Genomic DNA, 20,762 nt, shown 5'->3' on the forward strand with positions numbered 1-20,762 from the left:
TCATTCAACTGAGCTTTGGAAATGCAGCGGGACCAGCACTACTTTCCCTGAACCAAACCTCTTATGGTTTAGCTATTAACATTATTCTGGGTGAACCCCTTTCTATAGGGAGTGGTTTTGGAGTAGCTTTCTTACCCCTTTGCTTAGTACTAATGTACAGCTTAAAAGGAGAAAGCAAGGGAAGCTTGTGTCCATGCTAAATTTGTCTCGGTCAGAGTCAGTAGCTGTACTATCTTTCTAAATCTGCTCATTGTCCTATTTAGTTTATGACAGAGGAAAGAGATTTCTTCTTGTAATTTCCATAACCATAAATGGTCGCTAAATTTAACAAAAAGGGAGAAATAGATTAGGAAACTCTAATCCTGCTTTATGGCTCCAAATCAAATAATTTGCCTTTCTAAATCTTTGAATTAGTTTTATGGAAGGTCACAAGCACACATCTCAAAGCATATTTCAGTAAAAGCTGCAGAGTGATTTACTTTGAAACATTCTCTCTCTTTGCGCTTCTACCATTTTTTCAGTGTGAAACTAAGCTGTCAAAATATTTACTTGGGCATTTGGTTCAAACATTCTCATAGGGAAATACTGTATTTAATAGCATCATTAACATGAATTCACAAATCCTTTCATCTGACATCTATCATTTGCAGGATCAGCTGAAAAATATGTCATCTTTAAAGGGATTTTTATTTTTCTTTTTTAAAAAATATTTTATCTATCTTCTCCCTGTCATAATAATGGTAATTTGCTCTTCCATAATACCTTTCCTGATAGCATATCATGACTGTATTTTGACAAAATAAATGAAAAATATTTTGACACTAATTTATTCACTCTTGTTATGACAGCTTTTGAGAAATTGTTATATTACCCCATTTTGCAGACGGATAAATTAAACAGTTATGAAGTTTGTGACTCACCAAAGTCCTTGCACTATCCCAAGGCCTCCTTTCGAGCAAGTGACATGAGGGAAACTAGACATAACTTTCTTCTCATCTGAACACAGGCTTTGTTTTCTTTGGCCCTATGTAAATGTCTGGTCCCAACAGATCTGTAGGATTTTGCATGGATTTTTTTTTTTCTTCTTTTCTGTAGCGGTGTCTCAAGACAGGCCACGAAAGGCCACTAGCATCTATACTAATCTCTAGGTGGGCATGCAATGTATGGATTAATATTCCAGATCCTCCTAGCTACTTTGGGAGAGGTTTCTGTTTTCCATGGTTGGGCTCTCCTTGCAGTTGTGGTCCTTTGCACTATTGCTGCAAATGACCAGAGCAGCTTTATTCCACTTTATTGCCGCTGAACAAAAATTCGCAGGTAGCCGGCTGGAGATTACAGACAGCATTTTTATTCTCAGTCACATACGCAAGATTTTTCTGCTGCATATGATTTTGTATCCCATGAGATTGGTGGCTCTTAAGATGAATCATAGAATCACAGAACCATTAAGGTTGGAAAAGACCTCCTGGATCACCAGGTCCAACCATCAGTCCAACACCCCCAGGCCTCCTAAATCATGCCCTGAAGTGCCACGTTTACATGTCTTTTAAGTATCTCCAGGGATGGTGACTCCCCCACTTCTCTGGGCAGCCTGTTCCAATGCCTGACCAGCCTTTCAATGAGGACATTTTCCCTAATATCCAATCTAACCTCCCCTGAGGCAGCTCGTGGCCATTTCCTCTTGTCCTATCACTGGTTACTAGGGAGAAGAGACCAACCCCCACCTCACCACCACCTCCTTTCAGGCAGTTGCAGAGAGCGATAAGGTCTCCCCTCAGCCTCCTCTTCTCCAGGCTAAACACCCCCAGCTCCCTCAGCCGCTCCCCATCAGACTTGTTCTCCAGACCCTTCACCAACTTTGCTGCCTTCAACATTCTCTGTGCCTGAAGAGGCTTCCCACACATCCTTGGTTTTCTTTTAACTTTTTCAAAGTTTAGTTAAACTTTTTCAAATTTTAGTTTGCTTGTGCTTATTTTTTTAATATATTTTAGCAGTAGGATTTTTAAGATTCCTCATAAATTTTCACATATATGTTGTCATAGCTATAAATTTTATTAACAGTTATTAGCCATTGTGCTGTAAAGAGCTTCCCCAAATGGGGAAAACTAGATTACACGTGTTAAGTCCATAAATATTGGGGTAAAAGTAGTTAAGGTTTCTTTGCCTGATTCTCTTTCCTGTAAAAAGTCTTTATTTCCAAATCTAGTTAAGAAAATTTAATGCATCCTTTCTTAATGAGTCTTATTTCCAGTAAAATTAAATTTAGTATAAATGAATTTTTATTAACAGTTTATTAAATGTGGTCATTAGATATTTATCATTGAGATCCATCTTTCATCTGTCCATAGTATTATACAAAAAAGACTGCATCTAATAGAATAATTAAGCAGCTTTAATATATTAATTTCGTCTGAAATTACTTTTAGAAACCTTGTAAGATATATTAGGGAGGTTCAGATGTAGAACCTGTAATAGCAGGCCAGCCTGCTTCAGGACCGTATCCTGACGGTAACTAGACACCTTCATTGCCCACTGAAGTTGTGGGTGCTCAACACTTCAAACACTTTGATCTTTCCCATTTGACTTGAGGAAAATTAGAGCATTATTCAGGTCAGATAAAACCAGAATAATTAAAATTACCGATTTCCCGTATAAGTATTACAACAAACTACCTCTGGATATTTTTAAACTAAAAGCAGATTGCAGGGATTATTTACTTTATTTGAGTGAAATACCTTTTGCAGTGAGTGTTTGCTCGAGGAGTATGAAGCGTAGCTCTGAGGTCTGCTCTCCCCTGGCTCTCCAAACCCCTTGCCTATCGCCTGGTTATGAGCCCAGGCGTGCCGTCCCTAACCCGTCTTCTGGATTCAGGGAGAGGCATTTTCTGCTCTCCCATCTTCTTCCATTCAGACTATGTTCTTGATATGGCAGAAATGCAAAAGGAAGGTTGTATGTTTTCTCTGTGTCATAAAATTTAGATTGAGGAGAATTAACACTGCTGCTCACTTCCTCAAACACATTTAAACTATTCATCCGATGCCCAAATACTCAAAATTGTGGAGAGTAGTTTCATAGCTCTAGGCAATCGTTTAGTCTAGTCAGCCAAAGCCAAAATTAAAATTTAAAATGCAGTTGGCAATGATTATTAATCAATTAGCTCCAGGGAGCCGTCAGGGCTTCCTAGCCAGAGTTAGAATAACAAGCAATATTTTTAAAATAATAAAACTGGATCCTTAATAAAACTTGTCTCCTGCTTCACACATTTATTAATATGATGGTGCCCAAAAAGGTATCAGTAATTACTTCTATATGAATAAAACTGGATTGGAATGAGAGCCATCTGCAGGAAGCAGTAATTGGCAGATCAGCTTCTCTATGCATAGATTACTTAAAATCTTAGTAGTGCAATGCATATCTCAGGATATTAGAAGAGGAGAATCTGATACTGTCCTGAATACCGTAGTGCTGTGGCAGATTTTATTATGCACTGAGAGATACCTGAACATACCAGCTAAATCAAGAAAATGTGAGTGGGCTGTCAACTGCTGTACACTTTTAGGTTGATCTTGGTATTTTCTTTGGCTTGTCGCTTTTTAGAACTTCTAACTGCAAAAAGAAGAGTAAATAATTCTGCAAAGTTACAGCTTTGGAGATTCAGATGTCCAGGGGTCTGCAACACTCTCTCTCCTTCTGCCTCTGCCATCCTTCATAATGAATGCAGCGTGGGATGTCCAAATTGGGATATGAAAAATGACAAAGATGATTGACGGGTCATTTTTTAAAGAAGCGTCTATATGTGTCTTTGCCATTGCTCCAGAATAACCCCAAGTGTGGGATCCTCTCAGATGCACTGTAAAAGCCATCTGTGTGATGGATTATGTGAAGAGGGCTGCATGGGGCTTCCTGTAACAAAGATGAGCTATGTCTAATTAGCCAGCAATAAAAATACTCGGGTTTCATTTAAAAAAAAAAAAAAATGCCTGCCAATGTAATTTCTGCAACAGTGCATTTAGGGCTGGCATCCAAATTATCTGCTCTTTAATACTGTCCTAAGAGAAATCAGTTAAGTAAAGGGGCTAGGTAAGAATTTGACAATCCAGGATGTCTTCTATATGCCAACAGAATATTGTTACCAGAACAGGCCAACAGTACAGAAAAGGTGAAGGTCCAGTCCTACAGCATAGGCTCAAAGTTCAGCTTTCCTTTTGTAAGAGAGCAACCCCGCCTTGGAAAGAAGGGGTATTGTATATGTTTAATTAGCCTGAATCTTTGAGGGAGGGATTTCTCCTTACCTGGAGGCTTCAGCCAGAGCCCCTGGACATCACAACGGATGGTGTTGATTTGGGGCCAGCTATTTGTCACTGTGAGTATCTCTGTTTGTCAAGCGAGGAGAGGACACAGGAGCTACTGCTTCACAGATGCTGCTGGCACCCAGCCTGCCCGGCCATCCTCCAGATTGCAGAGGGTGGGTTTCACCCCTTGCACCCCTCAAGCATACTGGTCTCCATGATCTAAGCAGCTCCTCTTCCTTGAGGATGTGAGGAAGCCCAGTTGGAAAGTCTGCAGGAATAGGATTTGAATCTTGTGGAGAAGAAAGGCCAGTCAGCTCCCTGCAACTGGGGCTAGATGTCCTGGATGCTGAGAGTCAGAAAGGAAGAATGTGCATGGTGCTGACTCTTAGTGCAGGTAGGCATTTGGCACGCGGGCATCTCGTTAGCATGATGAGAGAGCATTGCTTTTTCATATTTTAGTTGAATGTTACTGTGGGGTTTGGAACTGCAGATGAGCACTTCTGGTTTTGTTGCCTATGGAAGTCCATTAGGTCTTTGCAAAGGTGGAAACGGCACAGAAACGCCCAACCTGAAGTTAAATTAAAGACATCTGATTACAAAAAAGCAACGCATTTTTCCGCAGTGTTGCTGATCAGAGGCCTAGCTGGATTAGACACCTTCATAGGGTGCCAGCCTCACTTCGTAGCTTCAGGGCTTCTTGAAATAGCCTGTGCATAATAACTAAATAACACAAACTTTCAACTCCACATACTAAGCAATAAATTGGCACTTTGACATCCTGGCTGCTTCAAAGCAAAATCAGTCAGCCAACATCTTCAGTAGTCTTCATCCCTTCTCAAAAACTTTCACAGATAAATTTCCCCATGAAGTTGGTTTCTCTTCCAGCTTTTTCCTACAGCATCACTATATGGAAAACATGACACTTTCATACATTTCTGGTGTTTTCTTATTAAAAGCCCAAAATATTTGTTTATCATTGCTAGCTTTGAGATGGACCTTGAAAATTGTATAGACTTCTTTATTACATTAGTAAATATTTGACTTCTCATAGCAGCTTTTTGTAGCTTGTCTAACTCTTCTTGCATTAACACTGTAATATTCTAAGTAGAGCTAGTAGAGGTATGAGCCAGCGCTGCTGAAATTGTAGAATTTTTTTGCATTGACACCCAGATCAAGATTAGGGTGTATTAACGCTCCAGTAACTGTATACCCATGACTAAGTGTTACGGTTGTAGTTTTGTGGCACTGAACAAAAGAATTGAACCTTCTAGATCTAGCTTGAAAGGACTTGCATTGATTGTCCTGGTGAGCAGTAAAATCCAGAGATTATTTGCTTTAGCTGAGAACCACCCCAGACCTAGTCTTCTCCCAGCAGCATAGAATTATAGTGTCAGAAGCAGTGATTTCAGCCTGATTTCAATCCACATGCCCTTCACATCCCTCCTTTGAAATGCAACCATTAGTTTAAGAGATTTTTTTTTTCATTTGTTCTTAATTGTTTAATCTCACCTATTATTCTTTTCTTCTTTGAGAAGCTAGGAGGGAGAATCTTTAAAAGTTATAAAAGCTAATTTAAAATTTTAAAAAAAAGCAGTGAAAATGAGCTACTGTTTGTAACTAAGCTTGAATCCATGCCTTGGCAGGAGTGTTCTGTACCACAGTTGGACTTCATTTGGTGTAGTGGTAAGACAGAAGAGAAGTGACCATATTTGTTTTTCCTGGGCCCGGTAGCATATCCTTCATCTGATCATCAGAAAGCATTTATATAAATGGATTGTTGCCAACTTTTGAAAACTATTTTACTTGCAGCTGGTTTTGTACATGATTTTCAAACAGGCTATGGGGCCCTCTTTATCTCCTCGTACCCCCCAGGATGTTCTTCATGGGAGGGAGGCATAACAGTTGTTTTCATTTTTTCCTTTCCTTATTTCTGGTCTGAGCATCAGTGTGACCAGAATTAAGTGCAAGAAAAGATGGACATCTGGAGAGGAGATGGGACTTCAGCACAGCATTGGGATAGGACTTAGTTGTATATTCCTTGCAGGAGCAGAACAGATTGGCTGTGAAGGGCTCAAATTCTGCTCTTTATTCTTCTTCTGTGATAATTCAACTCCTGCTTTGTCTTCTTTTATGAATATATGTAAAATAAAAAACATGTTTAGCTTAGTAATATTAGCTGTCATCTTTCAAGTCTACTGCTGACCTTTTTGTTATTACTGAAAACAGCAGAAAGTTCTCAACATGTTATTACTGCTATATATATTTTCAGATCAAAATGCAATATTGCTGCAGGCAGGCTAGTACAGATACCAGCAACTAAATAATTGTACTAGAAAAAGAATTTAAAAAGAAAAAAAAAGGAAAAGGTTTTTTTTCCCAGTGGAATGCTGGTGGCATTTGCAGGTAGGTTGGTGTTTATGAAAAGCTGACAAGTTGAATCACAGTAAGATACCCTGCATGTATTGTACTAGATAGAAGAGATATGAGCTCTGCTGATGACCTGCTGTATGATTTTGAGGCATTGTTACAATTTTCTGGGTCAACTTCCCTTTCCACTTATCATCTGTCTCATCTGTTTATACTCGAAGCTCTTCAAGGGCATGTCTCATGTTGCTTTTGAAGGGTGCCTGTAGTGGGGGAGGAAGGGGATTTCTAGCTTGGCTGAAGCTTCAGGATGCAAACATAATATAAAACGTTACAAATAATGGCAAGTGATAAAAGTGTGTATAATAAAAGATATGTGGTGATAAACATTTTATGTAGATTTAATCAAAGTTTTGCTTTAAGGCAAAAAGGCCCTTTCCTTTTGCATTATAAATACTTTCTAAGAAAATTCTGTGACCTGTGTACAGATACAGTCAGATACAATCTGCCCTTATATTGGACATCAGGACAAATATGGGACACTAAAAAGCATGGGTTTTTTTCTTCCTGTATGTGTGATTCCTAAATTTAAAAAAGAAAAAAAAGCTTCCTGCCCATGCCTTTTCACAAGTCTTCAGTCATTATGCTGCAACTAAACCAGATGGAAGAATATATTAAAAATTGTTTTAAAACCACAGATTGAGAAATGGTGCCAGGATTTTCAACCGAAAATGTGGCACTGATTCTAAAATATGTTGACAATTTTAGAAAGTTTTCTTCTGGGAAAAGAGCTCCATTAGTGTCTCTTCTTCTTTTCCAGGAAAATAAGGAAAACCTTTATCTCACTCATAATTAAATTATCTTCCAAACTGGATTTGAGAATATCAGTATAAATATATTAATTTTCTCCAGAAATCGGAGTTGGGAGATAAACAGGGTCATCCATAATGTGAGAAAACAGTTAAAAATAAAGGCTATGACTCCGTCTTACGTCTATACCTTAAGCTCTGCTACAGAGTAGTGTGTCTAAGATTTTAACTACAGCCATTCTGGTCAAGTCTTTGAAAATCTATTTAGAATTTAAATTTTTGATATTTTTTTCCAAATGAGGAAAATCAGCATCACGTACACTTGAAATGAGTTTTCCTCTTAAGCACTGAAGTGCACTGCAAGGCGGCTTTCTGGGCATGCAGGGGTTGACAAAGACATTCAAAAACTATCTTTATAAAAGTGAAATAATTTTAAATGTCCGTAGAGAAATAGCAGAAATCATGAATACTCAGAATAAAAAAACCCTACTTTTACATTTCCCTTTAAATAATTGTTTGTGTTATGCCTGGACAAAAAATTATTATTCCTATTTCACTATGTGCACTATAAGGCATATATAAAACTTCCATCCACATCCATGTATTTTTTTTATAATATAGCTATATAAAACCTCCATCCATAAAATGTCTCTTCTCCCACAAGAATGAGCTTATGCCAAATTTCTGCTCCCTCTATGCTGCTTCCAGCGGTTCCAGGGAGCCTCTTTGAGGTGCTGGGTTCCCATGCTCACCTGTTGGCCATATGTAGTGTTACAGTCACCGCTGAACTGACTTGATAAGAGTATCCACAGTTTCCAAATCCAGGCCTTATAAGAGCAGTGATCTTGCCTTAAACGTAAGTGCATGGTATTTTAGAGTCACTGCTATTGTTATGTATTTCATTGTGAAACATTACAGCAAATCACTTGAGTGCCAAGTATTTCAGCAAGACTTTAAATATCTTTAAGGGAGTTTTTTAGAGTATGGTTGTTCTTTATTGAGGAAGCGCCTGTTATCCACATTTTATGGATAGGGCAGTGAGTGCCGAGATGACACCTTTTGCACTGTTTGCAGAGCGCTTGGGGAGTAAAGTGCTTACCTTGATTCCTGCAAGCCTTAATCATGTTCCGTAACATCTGTTCAGCCTCCCGTGTGGGGCATGCAGAAGAACATAGTTAATCCTTAAAGACAGGTTTCAGGGTGAGGAATAACTGAGTGTATCAAAACAGAAAAGTACCCAGGTAAATGGAGTGAGAAGAATGTGACAATTTCTGTGTACTGTTGGCAGTACACTGCTTTCAACGTTTTCAACAGCTTTTTTCAATGTAGCCTTGAATGTGGTGTAATCAGCCAGATCTCTTCATCTGTCCCTCCTTTGAGATTCAGTGAAGCTTGAGAGAATAAGACATAAAAGGTCCTCATGGGTAAATCACAAGAGAGCAAGAGGGGGCTCCACGTTGACCTGGTCCTTAGGGCTGGAGAAACCTTTCAGATTAATTCCCAGATGCTAAGCCTGGGCTGCATGCTGGAGAAGTCTAAATTTGGTGACAGTCTGCTTTTCATGGATAGATATCCAAACTGGAATGTGTTTCAGGGGTGGGCTGGACAGTCAATGGCCCCAAATTATGTGCAGATGCCCTTCCATTTCACACGTGGCTGTGTTCTCCTGCCTTCGGGAAGGTTATTAGCAGTCACATGTCTTTATTTCTTCCTGGTTTCTTAAGACTTGTCTCCTACCCAATAATTTTTTCAGTTGAATGAGTAAAATGGTTGGTTCTCAGCGTAGTGCTTTTCTACACATAGGAGATTATTTAGTAATTGTGACAGCTTCGTAGTGTTTTGTCCTGGCCAGTAGTCTAAGCGTATGCATTGTGTTGTCTTCCTGAATCCAATTTGTAACAATAATGTTTTTCTCTTACTGTGTTTCTAGAAGCAATTTGACTACTTTCCCTTCCCCTTCTCTTTCTGCTTGGACACCCCAGAGCGTGCTCTGCCCTGCATGCTGCCCTTTGTCTTCTGTTTGCCTGCTTATGCTGCCCATACTCAGAAAATGTCCTGTTTTCTGTCACAGTGTTTAGAAGGGACGTGGTTAAGCATTCTAAAGGCAAATGACATCTGTGATGAGCAGCTGGGAAGGTACAACTCGGCCATGTTTTGGGAATATATTTGTGTGAGATTACTTTAATACAGAGACTAAAAGTAATTTATGAGATAGACCAGTGAGAATCTTGGGCAGCTTTTCTACATGAGACTCTCATGCAAAAAACCAAAAGCCCAAAAACTCCCTAAGCCACTTGATTTATTTGATTAATTTCCTCTGTATCTTCAATTTCAAAGGCATTTAGGAAGATCATTTGCACAAACATAAAGGTTCTCTTTAACTAAAGTCAACCAATGTGTTTTTCCAATGAGCTACAGCTCATAAGAAAGATTCAGCCATTAACTGTGTAAAGAAGGCAATCAGTGTTTGTACAATATATTGAAAATTAGCCCTAGGCGTACTGGAAAAATACATATTTTATACATGTATATTTTTCATCTAACTCCATATTTTATATTAGACCTGGACATAGATACTCCTAAAGGCTACAAAATGAATTCAAACTGTGAATGAGTTTTTGATTGTCTATAAAGAGGTTTTTTTAAACTATAATGTCATTGGTCTTACTCTGTATATTTAATCACTTAAAGGAAAAGCCTTTTCTACTGCTGTAGTATGTCAAGGAAGCTTATCTGCATATAAACAGCAAAATGAGACCTCTCTTGTGTTACAGGGCTTTAACTTTTGTAGTTTAGAAGTTGAGCATTTCTAAAACTGTACTAATTATGTCATTCTGATAAAAGGAGTTACCCCTCTCACTTTGTCATGGAGTGATACTTTCCATAAGTTTTGAAGCTGACATTGGAGTAGGAAAAAAGCCATCATAGGAGTCAGTGGAAAAGTTTTATTTTAATAACTGTGTGTGGGGGGGGGTGTCCAATTACAGGGAGCAACTGCCACGTTATCTGCCTTAAAGACTGCACATCCATTACCGTGAGTGTTTTGCCCACAGTTTGATAGGAATTAAGGTCAAGTGAAGGGCCATTTTCCTGAAAGGGCAGAAGCAGGAATTGATGCACCCATGGATAGAGCACAGGTTAAAAACTTGGCAGCATTTTCTGAAAATATGAGTACACCCGTAGTCTATTAAGGAAAATACTACTTTTTTTTACTGTACTCATTTAACATTCGATTCTAATAGGACCGAGTGCAAACCAAAAGAAAGAGTGTGTGAGTCTCTGGTGCTATAATGGGCACAAATGTACTTTCTGTGGTTGATTATGTTAAAGTATTTGTTATTTATATGAATTATTATGGTGTATGTAGAGTGAAACCTTTAATGAAAACTAGCTGAAATTTCTGTTTGTTTCTACAAGAGAAATCACTAGACTGAAAGTCAGTGTGGGATCTTAGGTGCAGGAGTATAATGGCTTGTCTTAATGTGTAGAAGAGAGCATGTGGTTTTGGTAATAGGCTAATAAGACCAATTAACCTTATAGTGCACTCATTTGTTGGTCTCAGTTGTTTATAAACTAGGCAATAAAGATATTTTAACATCCTATAGCTTTATAGGAGATTAGTGAAATCAGCCTGTATTTTTCAAGTTAATGCCTAACAGTACTCAGGTGATAGTGTGAGTGACAGAAACATAAAATTAGCAGAGAATAAAATATTCAGAGTACTATGTGGTGTGTCTAACTAATGAATATAATTGCAAATGTATAGATGCATAGTATAGTTTAAAGAAATAAAAACGTGTTAAAAGTTTTCATTAGAAGAGGGACTGTTTTCACAGGACGCAGTCACAGATCTGTCAATCACCTTGTTCTTGTCACCCTGCAAAGATTATAATGTAAACTGTTTCCAGGCTTATTTAATGTGAAAAAGAATTTTAAACTTACCTCCTTCTTCATGCTGTGCAAATGCATGGCATTTCCTATAACATCTTCCATGTAATTGTTCAGGAGGATGAACTTCATAAAAGAATGGGTTTCTGTTAACAGCAAGCACAGAGAGATTGGGTACCGATGAGCAAGTAGCTTGCCCCGCAAGCTACACCCACAAGAAGAGCCTTTTCCACGCCATGCTCTGTTGGCTCCTTGCATTGCAGGTGGTGTAGTTCTGACAGTTGTCACTGTGTTGAGCATCTTGCTGTGAAGGCAAGTGACACCAAGGGTTGAATGATCTTTATATTGCAAATACTTTGGTTTCTAGGTTGGTGCTGATGGGAGAAGGATGGTTTCACTATAATAATATTTTTTAATTTGATTCTATAACTTTTGGCAGTCAGCTTTTGGGCTCCTGCTCTTGTACAGTATTTGTTCTGCAAACTTTTGCCTATTTATTGACAGTGTCCCAAAAGAGACCTCTAAATCAGTTCATTTGTGGATTTAATTTTGAGCGTGTAAAATATGATATATTGTGGTTATTAGTGTTTTGCCTGTCCTTCCTGGTTTACTGTTATTTGTCTGAGTTTTACCTTATGTGTTGGTTACAGATATTTTTACTGAACTTACCTAGTGATAACCCTAATGAGTTGTTGATGCTTTTTCTTTCTGAATTTGAAAGTCAAGAGAGTAATTTTTTTAAATTTTGGGTTGTCTGGAGAAGCTTCCATGAAACCCTTCTGTACAAATCTGTGGTCTTGGTTTTTTTTGTGTCATTGAATTGACTGAACAATGTATTTGCTGGTGCAGCATTCAGCAAATATGAAGGCTCTTTTGCTTTATTAGACTTGACAGTGTTTAAACAATACTAATTCTCAGACCCAGCTGGCTTTTCAATTGATTTCTGTGCTCTCTGTTGCTGTGTAAAACAAGCCGGAACATTAAAGACATCTTGCATGCTACCCTCTGGAGACTTGTTTTTCTTTAGAGAAAAATCAAATAAGTGTAAATGTTTTTTGTTTTGCTCCTCATATATTTTCTTCTGGATCTTTAAATGATATTTCAGTGTACTAACACATTTTGTACATGTTAACATGCTAATTTTCAAGCCCATACTTTTAAAAAGCAGTCTTCATTTTATAGTGAGATTTGCTAGTTTGCTCATTTGTTTATAGAGGAAAATGTCTCTTCATCTAAAACAGAACATACCAGCTTTAAAATCATGTTCAAGGTGTACATACATGTGCTGGTTTAACCCAGCTAACATTTTGCATATTTAAAATATGCTTGCTGAACAGTCAGAGAACATTTGCAGTTGTTAATGATTTGTTTTGCCTGCTCACTTTTAACAATATTGAAGCATCCTGAAGTTTTGGGCTAAATATTGGAATTAGAATTCCTGGGGAGAGTGAGACATAAAAAGCAGTTTTCTATCCTGTAAACACCAATATTTAAGTCACACCTTTAGACAAATCCAAGCCTTAAAATATACGCTCCTGAAAAATGAATGTTCTCAGCTCTAGTATGGTCGTCTGTGATGGGCTTCAGCCATTGTTGAGGTGACCGCTGTAGCATGAGTTTCTCCTTCCAGTCCTTTAGAGACTGCTTAATTTCATATGAATTTCAGCTAATTGTGAAATACCAGCTTTCTAAAACCCAGACTTGATTCCTCACTCACTCTACCTCCCCAAATGCTCAGGTAGCCCTGCAGCTGGGGTAAGGATTTGGGGTGCTCAGTTGTCGTGGGTCAAATGAGGGCAGTGACCTCTCAGAGGACTGGTCAAAGCTGAGGAGTGGGACTTATAACTTCAAGGAATCAGTGCTTTCTGATGAAAAGTCATAACATTTTTGGCCATAATGTCTTCCTATAATCCTTTCACTTTTTTGCATGGAAGTCAGGTAGCCGTCCCTTGTGTTCTTTTTTTGCTGCTTGTACGAAATGCGTGCTAGTATCTGTTTCATACAACGTCATGAAACTCCCATGTCGTGCATACAAAGTCACTTGGAGTCATTGTAGGAAAAATTTTATGAATAAGGAATGTTTTGATCACACAGTATTTCATTTAAGCATTTTTTTCTTTAATTTTTAAATTTACTGCAGCTGGTCTGAAAACCCAGAAGAATGGAAGTTTCAAAAGACAAGACAAACCTGGCTTCTCTTGCACATGTATGATAAAGAAAAGGTTTGTATTAACACTGCTTTTTCTCAGAATAAACTTGATATAAAGTTTTATACATTAGTTACAGCTATTCTGTAATAACCAAAAGTTGCTATACTAGCTATGCACTTTTCTAATAATCTTTAATAATTTATAAAACAATTAATTTGTTTTCAGCTGAAATGCTGAATCACTTTAAATGCTTGTAACTACTCTTTTTATTTTGTTGGTGATCATTCTCCTGTGTATGGTAGATTTTTATACTTGATATATGTCAAGCATAAATAGAGCAGATTCATGTTTTATATAAATCTGGAGCTTACTGAGCATTCAAGTCATATCCTTAATTTGAATTTCTGAATGTGGAACCCAGTACTGTAAACCACAATTCTCATATTGCTTCAGATATCTCTGGCTCCATATAAGATGTACAGCCATATTGCCAAGATGTTAAAATAGCTTTCTCATTAAAATATAAGTGAAACCTGATGTTGCTTGTAAAAAGCATAAAGTATAACCAGAAGCTAGGCTTGCATCATTACTGAAATCCATTCATTTAATGACTTAAAAACCAACATAGATTCAGTTTCCAATAAGCATCTGACCGTCGTGGTATTCAGTGGGGTTTCAGGTCATTCGTTTTGTTGTGTAACAGAACAAACATCAAGCCGTTTGCACAGTGCCTTACTTATTGATTCATTTAGTTGACATTCAGTTAGCTGACTTTCTGTGTGCACTTAAACATTTAAGCATACCAGTCTTCCTGACCCAAATTACTCAGCAGCTCTTAAGCCAATCACCTGACATAGGGTGTTGCCTTTCTGATTACAAATACTTTTAGATAACCAGGTAATTAAAGGCAAAGTTTCGTGAAAGCAAAAATGTTCGCACAGTGTAATATTTTAAAAAGATTAGTTGCAGAGTACAAATTTGATTGTAGGTATCTAGGTTGTTTGCACTGTCTTCTATTTTTAAGTTTCTCCTTTAAAATTCTTTATCAGCCTTTCAAAAGGAATATGTGCTCTTTAAAGCTACCTAGAAATTGTTTTACAGGCAGAACGGTGTTTTTCCTTTTTTACCTGTTTACTTTGGGCTTTGTGTTGAAATATACTGGGAAATACTGTAAGTAGCATTTGTTTTATTTATCAAAACAGAGTTCAACTCCTTATTTCTCAACACTGAAATGAAATTTCCTTTCTATTTCTTTAATTTGATGAAAGTGCTATGATTTGTTTAAATCCACATATTTTGTAGTTTAATAATCAGATATGCATTGACTATGAGCTTTAGATAATGATTAACATCTGCATCCAGATCCAGTGAAGTTAGTAGAACTGTTGAAGTGCTTATAATTAAGCATATGATGAAGCCTCTTTCTTCATCAGGACTGTAGGGAGGGCAGAGCATCTTCTTCTGAATATTTTTTACTACCCAAATTCAACTTCCTGTCTATTACAGAATAAAATCTGTTGGTTATCCAAGCATGACTAAAATACAAAAGGAGACATGAGTTTCCTTTCTAAGCCATGTCTTTGATCTCATGGTGTCAGTTGGATGCCTACTGGAAAGCCATGCAAAGGAGTGAATTGAGTTTCCTGTACGGATAGACCTCATTCTGCAAGAAATAAGCTGAGGTTTTAAAATCTTTTTCAACATGATTTTTTTTTAAGTCCCTTTAAAAGCTGTCTGGTGGTTGGCTGACAGCTTCTAACCCAAGCCTGTATACCTACGGTGTATATGCTTCTTCAGGATCCATTATAAAATAAACACTAGATCATTTGTTGATCTTTGTCATCTGGCACTGCATTTTTAGAAAGGAACTATATCAGCTGTCTTCAGCTTCTGGACTGCAAGGCCCTGGAGGGCTTCCTGAAGCTTTCGCAGAAGGTAACTAAGAAAAGCAAGCTTGGCGGCAGTGAGCTGAAGTTCACTCTGCAGATATCTGTATTTGCCTTGTAAATTTGTGGGCATCTGCAAGTCTAAAAAGTCTGGAAACTCTTGAGTTACATAGTACAATTTAAAAGTGATAACTGTTCTTTTCCTGCTACTATTTTGTAGTGTTTCGCCCCTTTTCCCGATGACGGTAATTATTTCACTTTGGTGTATTTCCATATTAGACAGCTCCAGTGCGTATTAGCTAGTTAGGACAGAGGCAAGGTTGGTGTGTGAGAGAGAAAAAGAAGCAAGAAAAAGGTCAAAACAGTTTTAGAAAAGAATAATAATAAAACCCCTTAAGCATCACTTCCACTTGCGAGAGCCGTGGTAGGGGATCTTGATACCCAATTTCAAGTCTGACCAAAAGCTGATTTTAGGGAAGGATTGTGTTCCTTCTTGTAAAACCTCGCCAAGAGTCTCTGAAATTTCAGCTCTTGTACTACTGTATTTTAAGAATTAAAATTTGGATTTCATTAACTTTTTGCTGGCACTTTCTGTGTTCTGTTGTCCAATCATTGCTATGGCTCTGTTGTATGTGTAAGTTAGGAGGAAAAAATATGATATTACCTTGCTGAAATAAACCTTATAGCTGAGTTAAAGAAAAAAGTCAGACTTTTTGCACACTCAAGCACTTATCCTTAGGGCCAAATGCTAAATATTTTCTAGGCTTCAGGCAGCCACATGTCTGTCTGCACACTGAGTATTTCTAAGTTTAGAGTAGGCTTTTAATTGCCCCTTCAAGCACTTGCTTAAATAATATAACAACTGTAATTCTATAGAGTGAGGTATGACTATACTGTGAGGTCTGAGACAAATTATGTAGATAATTTGGCTAAGGTTTGAAACATAGAAATGCTGCTGAGCTTTAAAAACCCAGTACTGAGTATCTGCATTGAAGGGGCACTGTTAAGCTCAAATTGTTTGTGGCTGAATGTTTTTGTCTGTTATTAGTACCAGTTTACTGTGAATAAAAAGGTTTCAAAAATAAAGACATTTATTATTATGCTTAAATGTGTTTGATTTGTATATTATAACAACACTTCATATATCATCCATCTCAGTGTTAGTCGCTGTAAATTAATATTCTTTTGTATCTATATAGTTTCTTTAACACAGGAGTGTTTGCGTGAAGAATTAGAAGGTTTTCCATAGTGTATAAGTTATGAGGCTGAATGCAGACTTTAGTTTTGATTTATGACTTTGTAATATCCCTGATTGATGAAGGCAGTCTTGGAATATTCTTTCTTCCTCTTCTTTTGGAGTGATAGAAGTTCTAGTGATCAAAGTTATGCTGCCAAGTGTCGATGGAGAAATAAGTTGTAAATTAAATATCTGTTGAAGCTCTGTCTTCTTGGAAATGTTGATACTTCGCAGAATTGAAACAGCCCTTGAATAATTAGTCTCCGATCCTTTAAATACTTACGTATGTGTTTAACTTCACTCATGTCGAGTATGCCTTTTAAAGTTATATGTGTATAGTTAGACATGGAGAAAAATACTTGCAGGATTAGGTCATTTTGACATCTCCTGATTCACAGCAAAAATATTCTCTTATTGGCTGAAACCTGTTCTACAGATACATAACATAAGATGTGCTTCAGTGTAGTTCTGTTCACCTAATATGTTTGAAAATACATTGGTTTGAAATACAAAGTAAATAATTCAGAAGTCTTTGCTAGGTTATTGCCAAGATTATTTAACGTAATGATCATTTAAATTGTGTATTGTACCAGATAAGCTGAAATTTAACCTGTGACTAGTTAATTAGAAAGGGAGTGAAGTGGGGGTAATGCAGCTGTAGATGACTAAACTGCTTTTAATGTTAGACATGTTAGTAGAGCCTATCAGTTTTAGTCAGCATGATTTAAAAATTATTTCCATATGTCTGAATTCAATTTGGTTTTCAGATTAAATTCTGTTCCTTTGTATAAGCATTCTGTCAAAGTGCTTGATGGTGGGTGGTATCTCATCTTAGCAAACAAATAATTTTGGGTAGGGATGAGGGTAATTCAAGCAAAATTCTTTCCTCAGACGTGCACGTGCAATTCTCACTGAATTTACTAAGGTTTGCGTACATGTTTCCAAAAGTAGGATTTGGCTAGTGGTTCTTTTTTCTTCCAACAACCCTCACAGCCTTGAGCTCTCTGTCAGGGAGGGTTTGCATTTGCTGATCAGCATTTCCACATCTGCTTAGAATTTCCTCTCAGATGCTCTGCCCATCTGAGCACATGACAGTCCTCTCACCACGGTCCATCCCTCCTGGCAGCTCGAACCTTGGCTCAGAGGTGGGCACTGGCAGACACAAAAGCCCATGCAGTTCTCCTAATTATCCTTCAGGTGATGATTTGACACAATTGTGGATGAGTATTGAGAGAGAAGAAAATAAAGCAGGGTTTTTTCTTCCTTGTTTTTTTCTTTAAAGGTTCCAGACAAGTATTTCACCATTCTACTGGATTATCTGCAGGGGCTTCAAGGCGGTGCGCGAGACATAACTGTGCAGAAAGCTGAAGCTTTTATGAAGGAATTTGATGGTTCCAATGCAGAAGACCCAAACCTGCTGGAGAAGTGTGAGCGTATACGACAAGTTCTGCAACTGCTGTCCTGAGGGTCTTTTTGTGTTTTAATGGTTGTCTGGTGGAGAGGAGAATAGGATGTGTTACGCAGAGACTATAAATTAGTTACAAGACATAATTTCTAATAAGAATCCTAATACGAAATTTTCAGATTTTGTACTGTTCATTGTTTCCAATTGCAAATATTTATCATGTTTTGAGGTGATGAAATAAAAATATCATATTTGTTCCACAGACGTGTTGTTTTGATTAAAAGAAACCTTACTGCATATCTTTAGAAAAATAAACCTCTATTTCTTCTTAGTTTTTCTCCACCTCCCCATGCAATTACTGTTAAATAAGAGGAGCTTTGCAGTTCTTAATAAGAGCAGAAAAGGAACCAACAAAAAGCCTGAAGGGTCTTTTACTTTGGCAGCTTTTAAAATGAGCATACAGTACAGTGCTTGCTCAGCCAGCTGTAATCTATCACTTTCAGCTTTAGAAGTATGTCATTTGGATTTGGGAAAGATCATTTTCAGTCTGTTGAACATGGGTTGTATCACACAGTTGCTTATTAGTACTTCACGCGGTGATCTGGAGATACCATCAGCTTTGTTAGTTTTCCTTTTATATTTTAAAGTTTTTTAATGCTTTAGGGCAATTGTTTAGATATTCCAATAATGCACAGATGGGAACAGATCAAATCCTTTGACCATATGTAGTGAAATCATCTGATTGTACCTAAACTTACCCTGCGATGAGAAGTGCTGTGCTGCAACATTTTGTATCTAGCCTGCCAATATTCCATTTCATCTTTCTCTTGTAATTGGCGTCCAAAAGAGTTAATTTGTGTTCATTCGCTTTGACGTGGGACATTTGTCTCCTATGAACGTGCTGAAAATGAGTCTTTCAAGTGAAAACCAAGGGCATTAATTACTCAGAAGTTAGATGATTGGCTTATTTAATAACACTTGTGTTCAGACAGCGTTCTTGACCTGATTCTTTAACGTTTCTGCAAACATTGTTCATACTTTATTAATAACAACTATATTGAATGTGTAGTGTTTTAGAAGAGTGGCTGTCTTTGGGAATTACGGCTTTAATTTGGATGTGTGAAGGAGGGGAGGATCTATGGATATGCAGGCCTCATTTTTCAATAAGAAGCATTTGAGTGGGTTTGACAGCCTTCACAGCCATGGATTACTACAAATCTTTAAAAGTATGAAATATATTACTAGTAACAAATAACTTGTGCTTTCTGACTTCCTGAAGATGATGTCTTCAACCAAAAAAGACTAGAGACCAGTATGCCCTTCTCTAATATAGTAACTGAGATGGAGTTTAACACAACAGTGAGCAGAATGCAGGAGCAGCCACTCTGCTGAGCTGCCAAGGGTTTGTCAGCAGCTCAGGTGCTGGTCCTGTACCATGGGGCCACAGTTGGATGGGGGCTGCAGTATCAAAGCCTTTCTAAGGCCCAAAGCTGTATAAAATGGAGCTTCCAGTACAAAAATTAGTGAAAAGGGTCTGTAATAAAAAGAAGTGATACTGACATAAATAAACTCGTAAAAGATCTTTGGATCTTATATTTTATGTCTGAGAATATGCAGCTCAGAAAAACTGCTGTTACGCCAAGCAGAAGCTGATACTTTTTTCTTTCCATCAGGGAAAATAAGAATTTATCAGGGATGAAGTTTTTGGTGTCTTTTTATGACTTTATGGTTGCGTTTTAGGTGTCAGAGAAGACACTGTGTTCTCCCTTAGATATTTGAAAATGGCCACGATTGATTTCTCCATCACACGAAAATGTAGGTCCTCATTGTGCACTAAATATACCCTGTAGCTTAAAAGCACAAGCCTGTTGCAACCGTGTTTTGGAAGAGTCTTGTAAAAAGGATTGTAAAGGTAAGATCCGGGCAAAAAGATGTGAACCTTTGATGATTTTGACAGGTTTGGCAAGATTTGCCTTTCTTGGACCTTGGTTCTGGCCATATGCAAATGTTGACAAATCTGTGAGAAGGGAGGCTGTGTAGATCAAGATGTCATATTTCTTTTTATATCAATTAATATTAAAAGCACATAAGGCCTGCCAGTCCGGAGCCCATGTGAACAGTAACATTTGGAAAAGAAGAGCTAGAGCCTCTCACCGGTACATTAACGGCCCTCTGAGAGTGAGGTCCTGCTCTGCACTCCTCTTCCTCAGCTGCAGTTCCAGCGTTCCCTTCGGGGAAGGACCTTGTCTTTGCCCTCCAGTTCTTGCAGTTATGGAAAATTAAGAAGCTAAAAACTAAGGTAATTGTTGCTATGGTTGTATTTGGTAGAGAAGTGTTGTATGATGTTTTCTGACACGTCTCTTGGTGTATGGTACTGTTCAACGGTCAGCGGTGTCTGGAAATTGAGTAAAAGGCTTGTAAAACTTCTGCTTTGTATTGTTACTGTATATGTCTTGGGTTTCAAAGCTCAGCATGAAATATTTTAAGTGTTGTCTTGTACTTGATGTTGTAGTGCAAATAGGAAAGGACACTTAAATGCATTTTGCTTTTTTACTTTGCCCCTTTTCTTAAAAAATCTTCAGCTGCTTGGCAAACAAGTCATCCTCAAAACACCCATGAAATGCAAAACCAAACACATTTTGGGGAGATAGGTACTGCTAGGCCCATTTTAAAGGCAAGTTTGTGAGGATCCAGCCAGCTTACCCAAAACAGCGTGCAAATGCAGTAACAC

General features: G+C 37.8%; 1 protein-coding gene and 1 long non-coding RNA gene across 14 annotated transcripts in view; one reads left to right on the forward strand and one right to left on the reverse strand.

Moving 5' to 3' along the window:
• C10H7orf50 (chromosome 10 C7orf50 homolog) overlaps positions 1–18,293 on the forward strand; it is a 133,828-nt gene extending 115,535 nt beyond the window's left edge. For all 13 annotated transcript variants that reach the window (XM_064461651.1, XM_064461650.1, XM_064461654.1 and 10 more), the window contains 2 exons: positions 13,494–13,575; positions 17,909–18,293. In XM_064461651.1, coding sequence (XP_064317721.1) covers positions 13,494–13,575; positions 17,909–18,091 — 265 coding nt within the window. In that variant the 3' untranslated portion in view covers positions 18,092–18,293. The remainder of the gene's footprint in view (positions 1–13,493; positions 13,576–17,908) is intronic.
• On the reverse strand, positions 6,187–11,614 carry LOC135315178 (uncharacterized). The gene is made up of 3 exons (XR_010374609.1): positions 11,408–11,614; positions 8,565–8,676; positions 6,187–6,417 (listed from the first exon to the last, which is right to left on the reverse strand). It is a non-coding gene; the product is annotated as an uncharacterized LOC135315178 (long non-coding RNA).
• Positions 18,294–20,762: the final 2,469 nt, after the last annotated feature.

The sequence above is a fragment of the Phalacrocorax carbo genome, chromosome 10 (assembly GCF_963921805.1).
Source record: "Phalacrocorax carbo chromosome 10, bPhaCar2.1, whole genome shotgun sequence".
Taxonomy (NCBI): domain Eukaryota; kingdom Metazoa; phylum Chordata; class Aves; order Suliformes; family Phalacrocoracidae; genus Phalacrocorax; species Phalacrocorax carbo.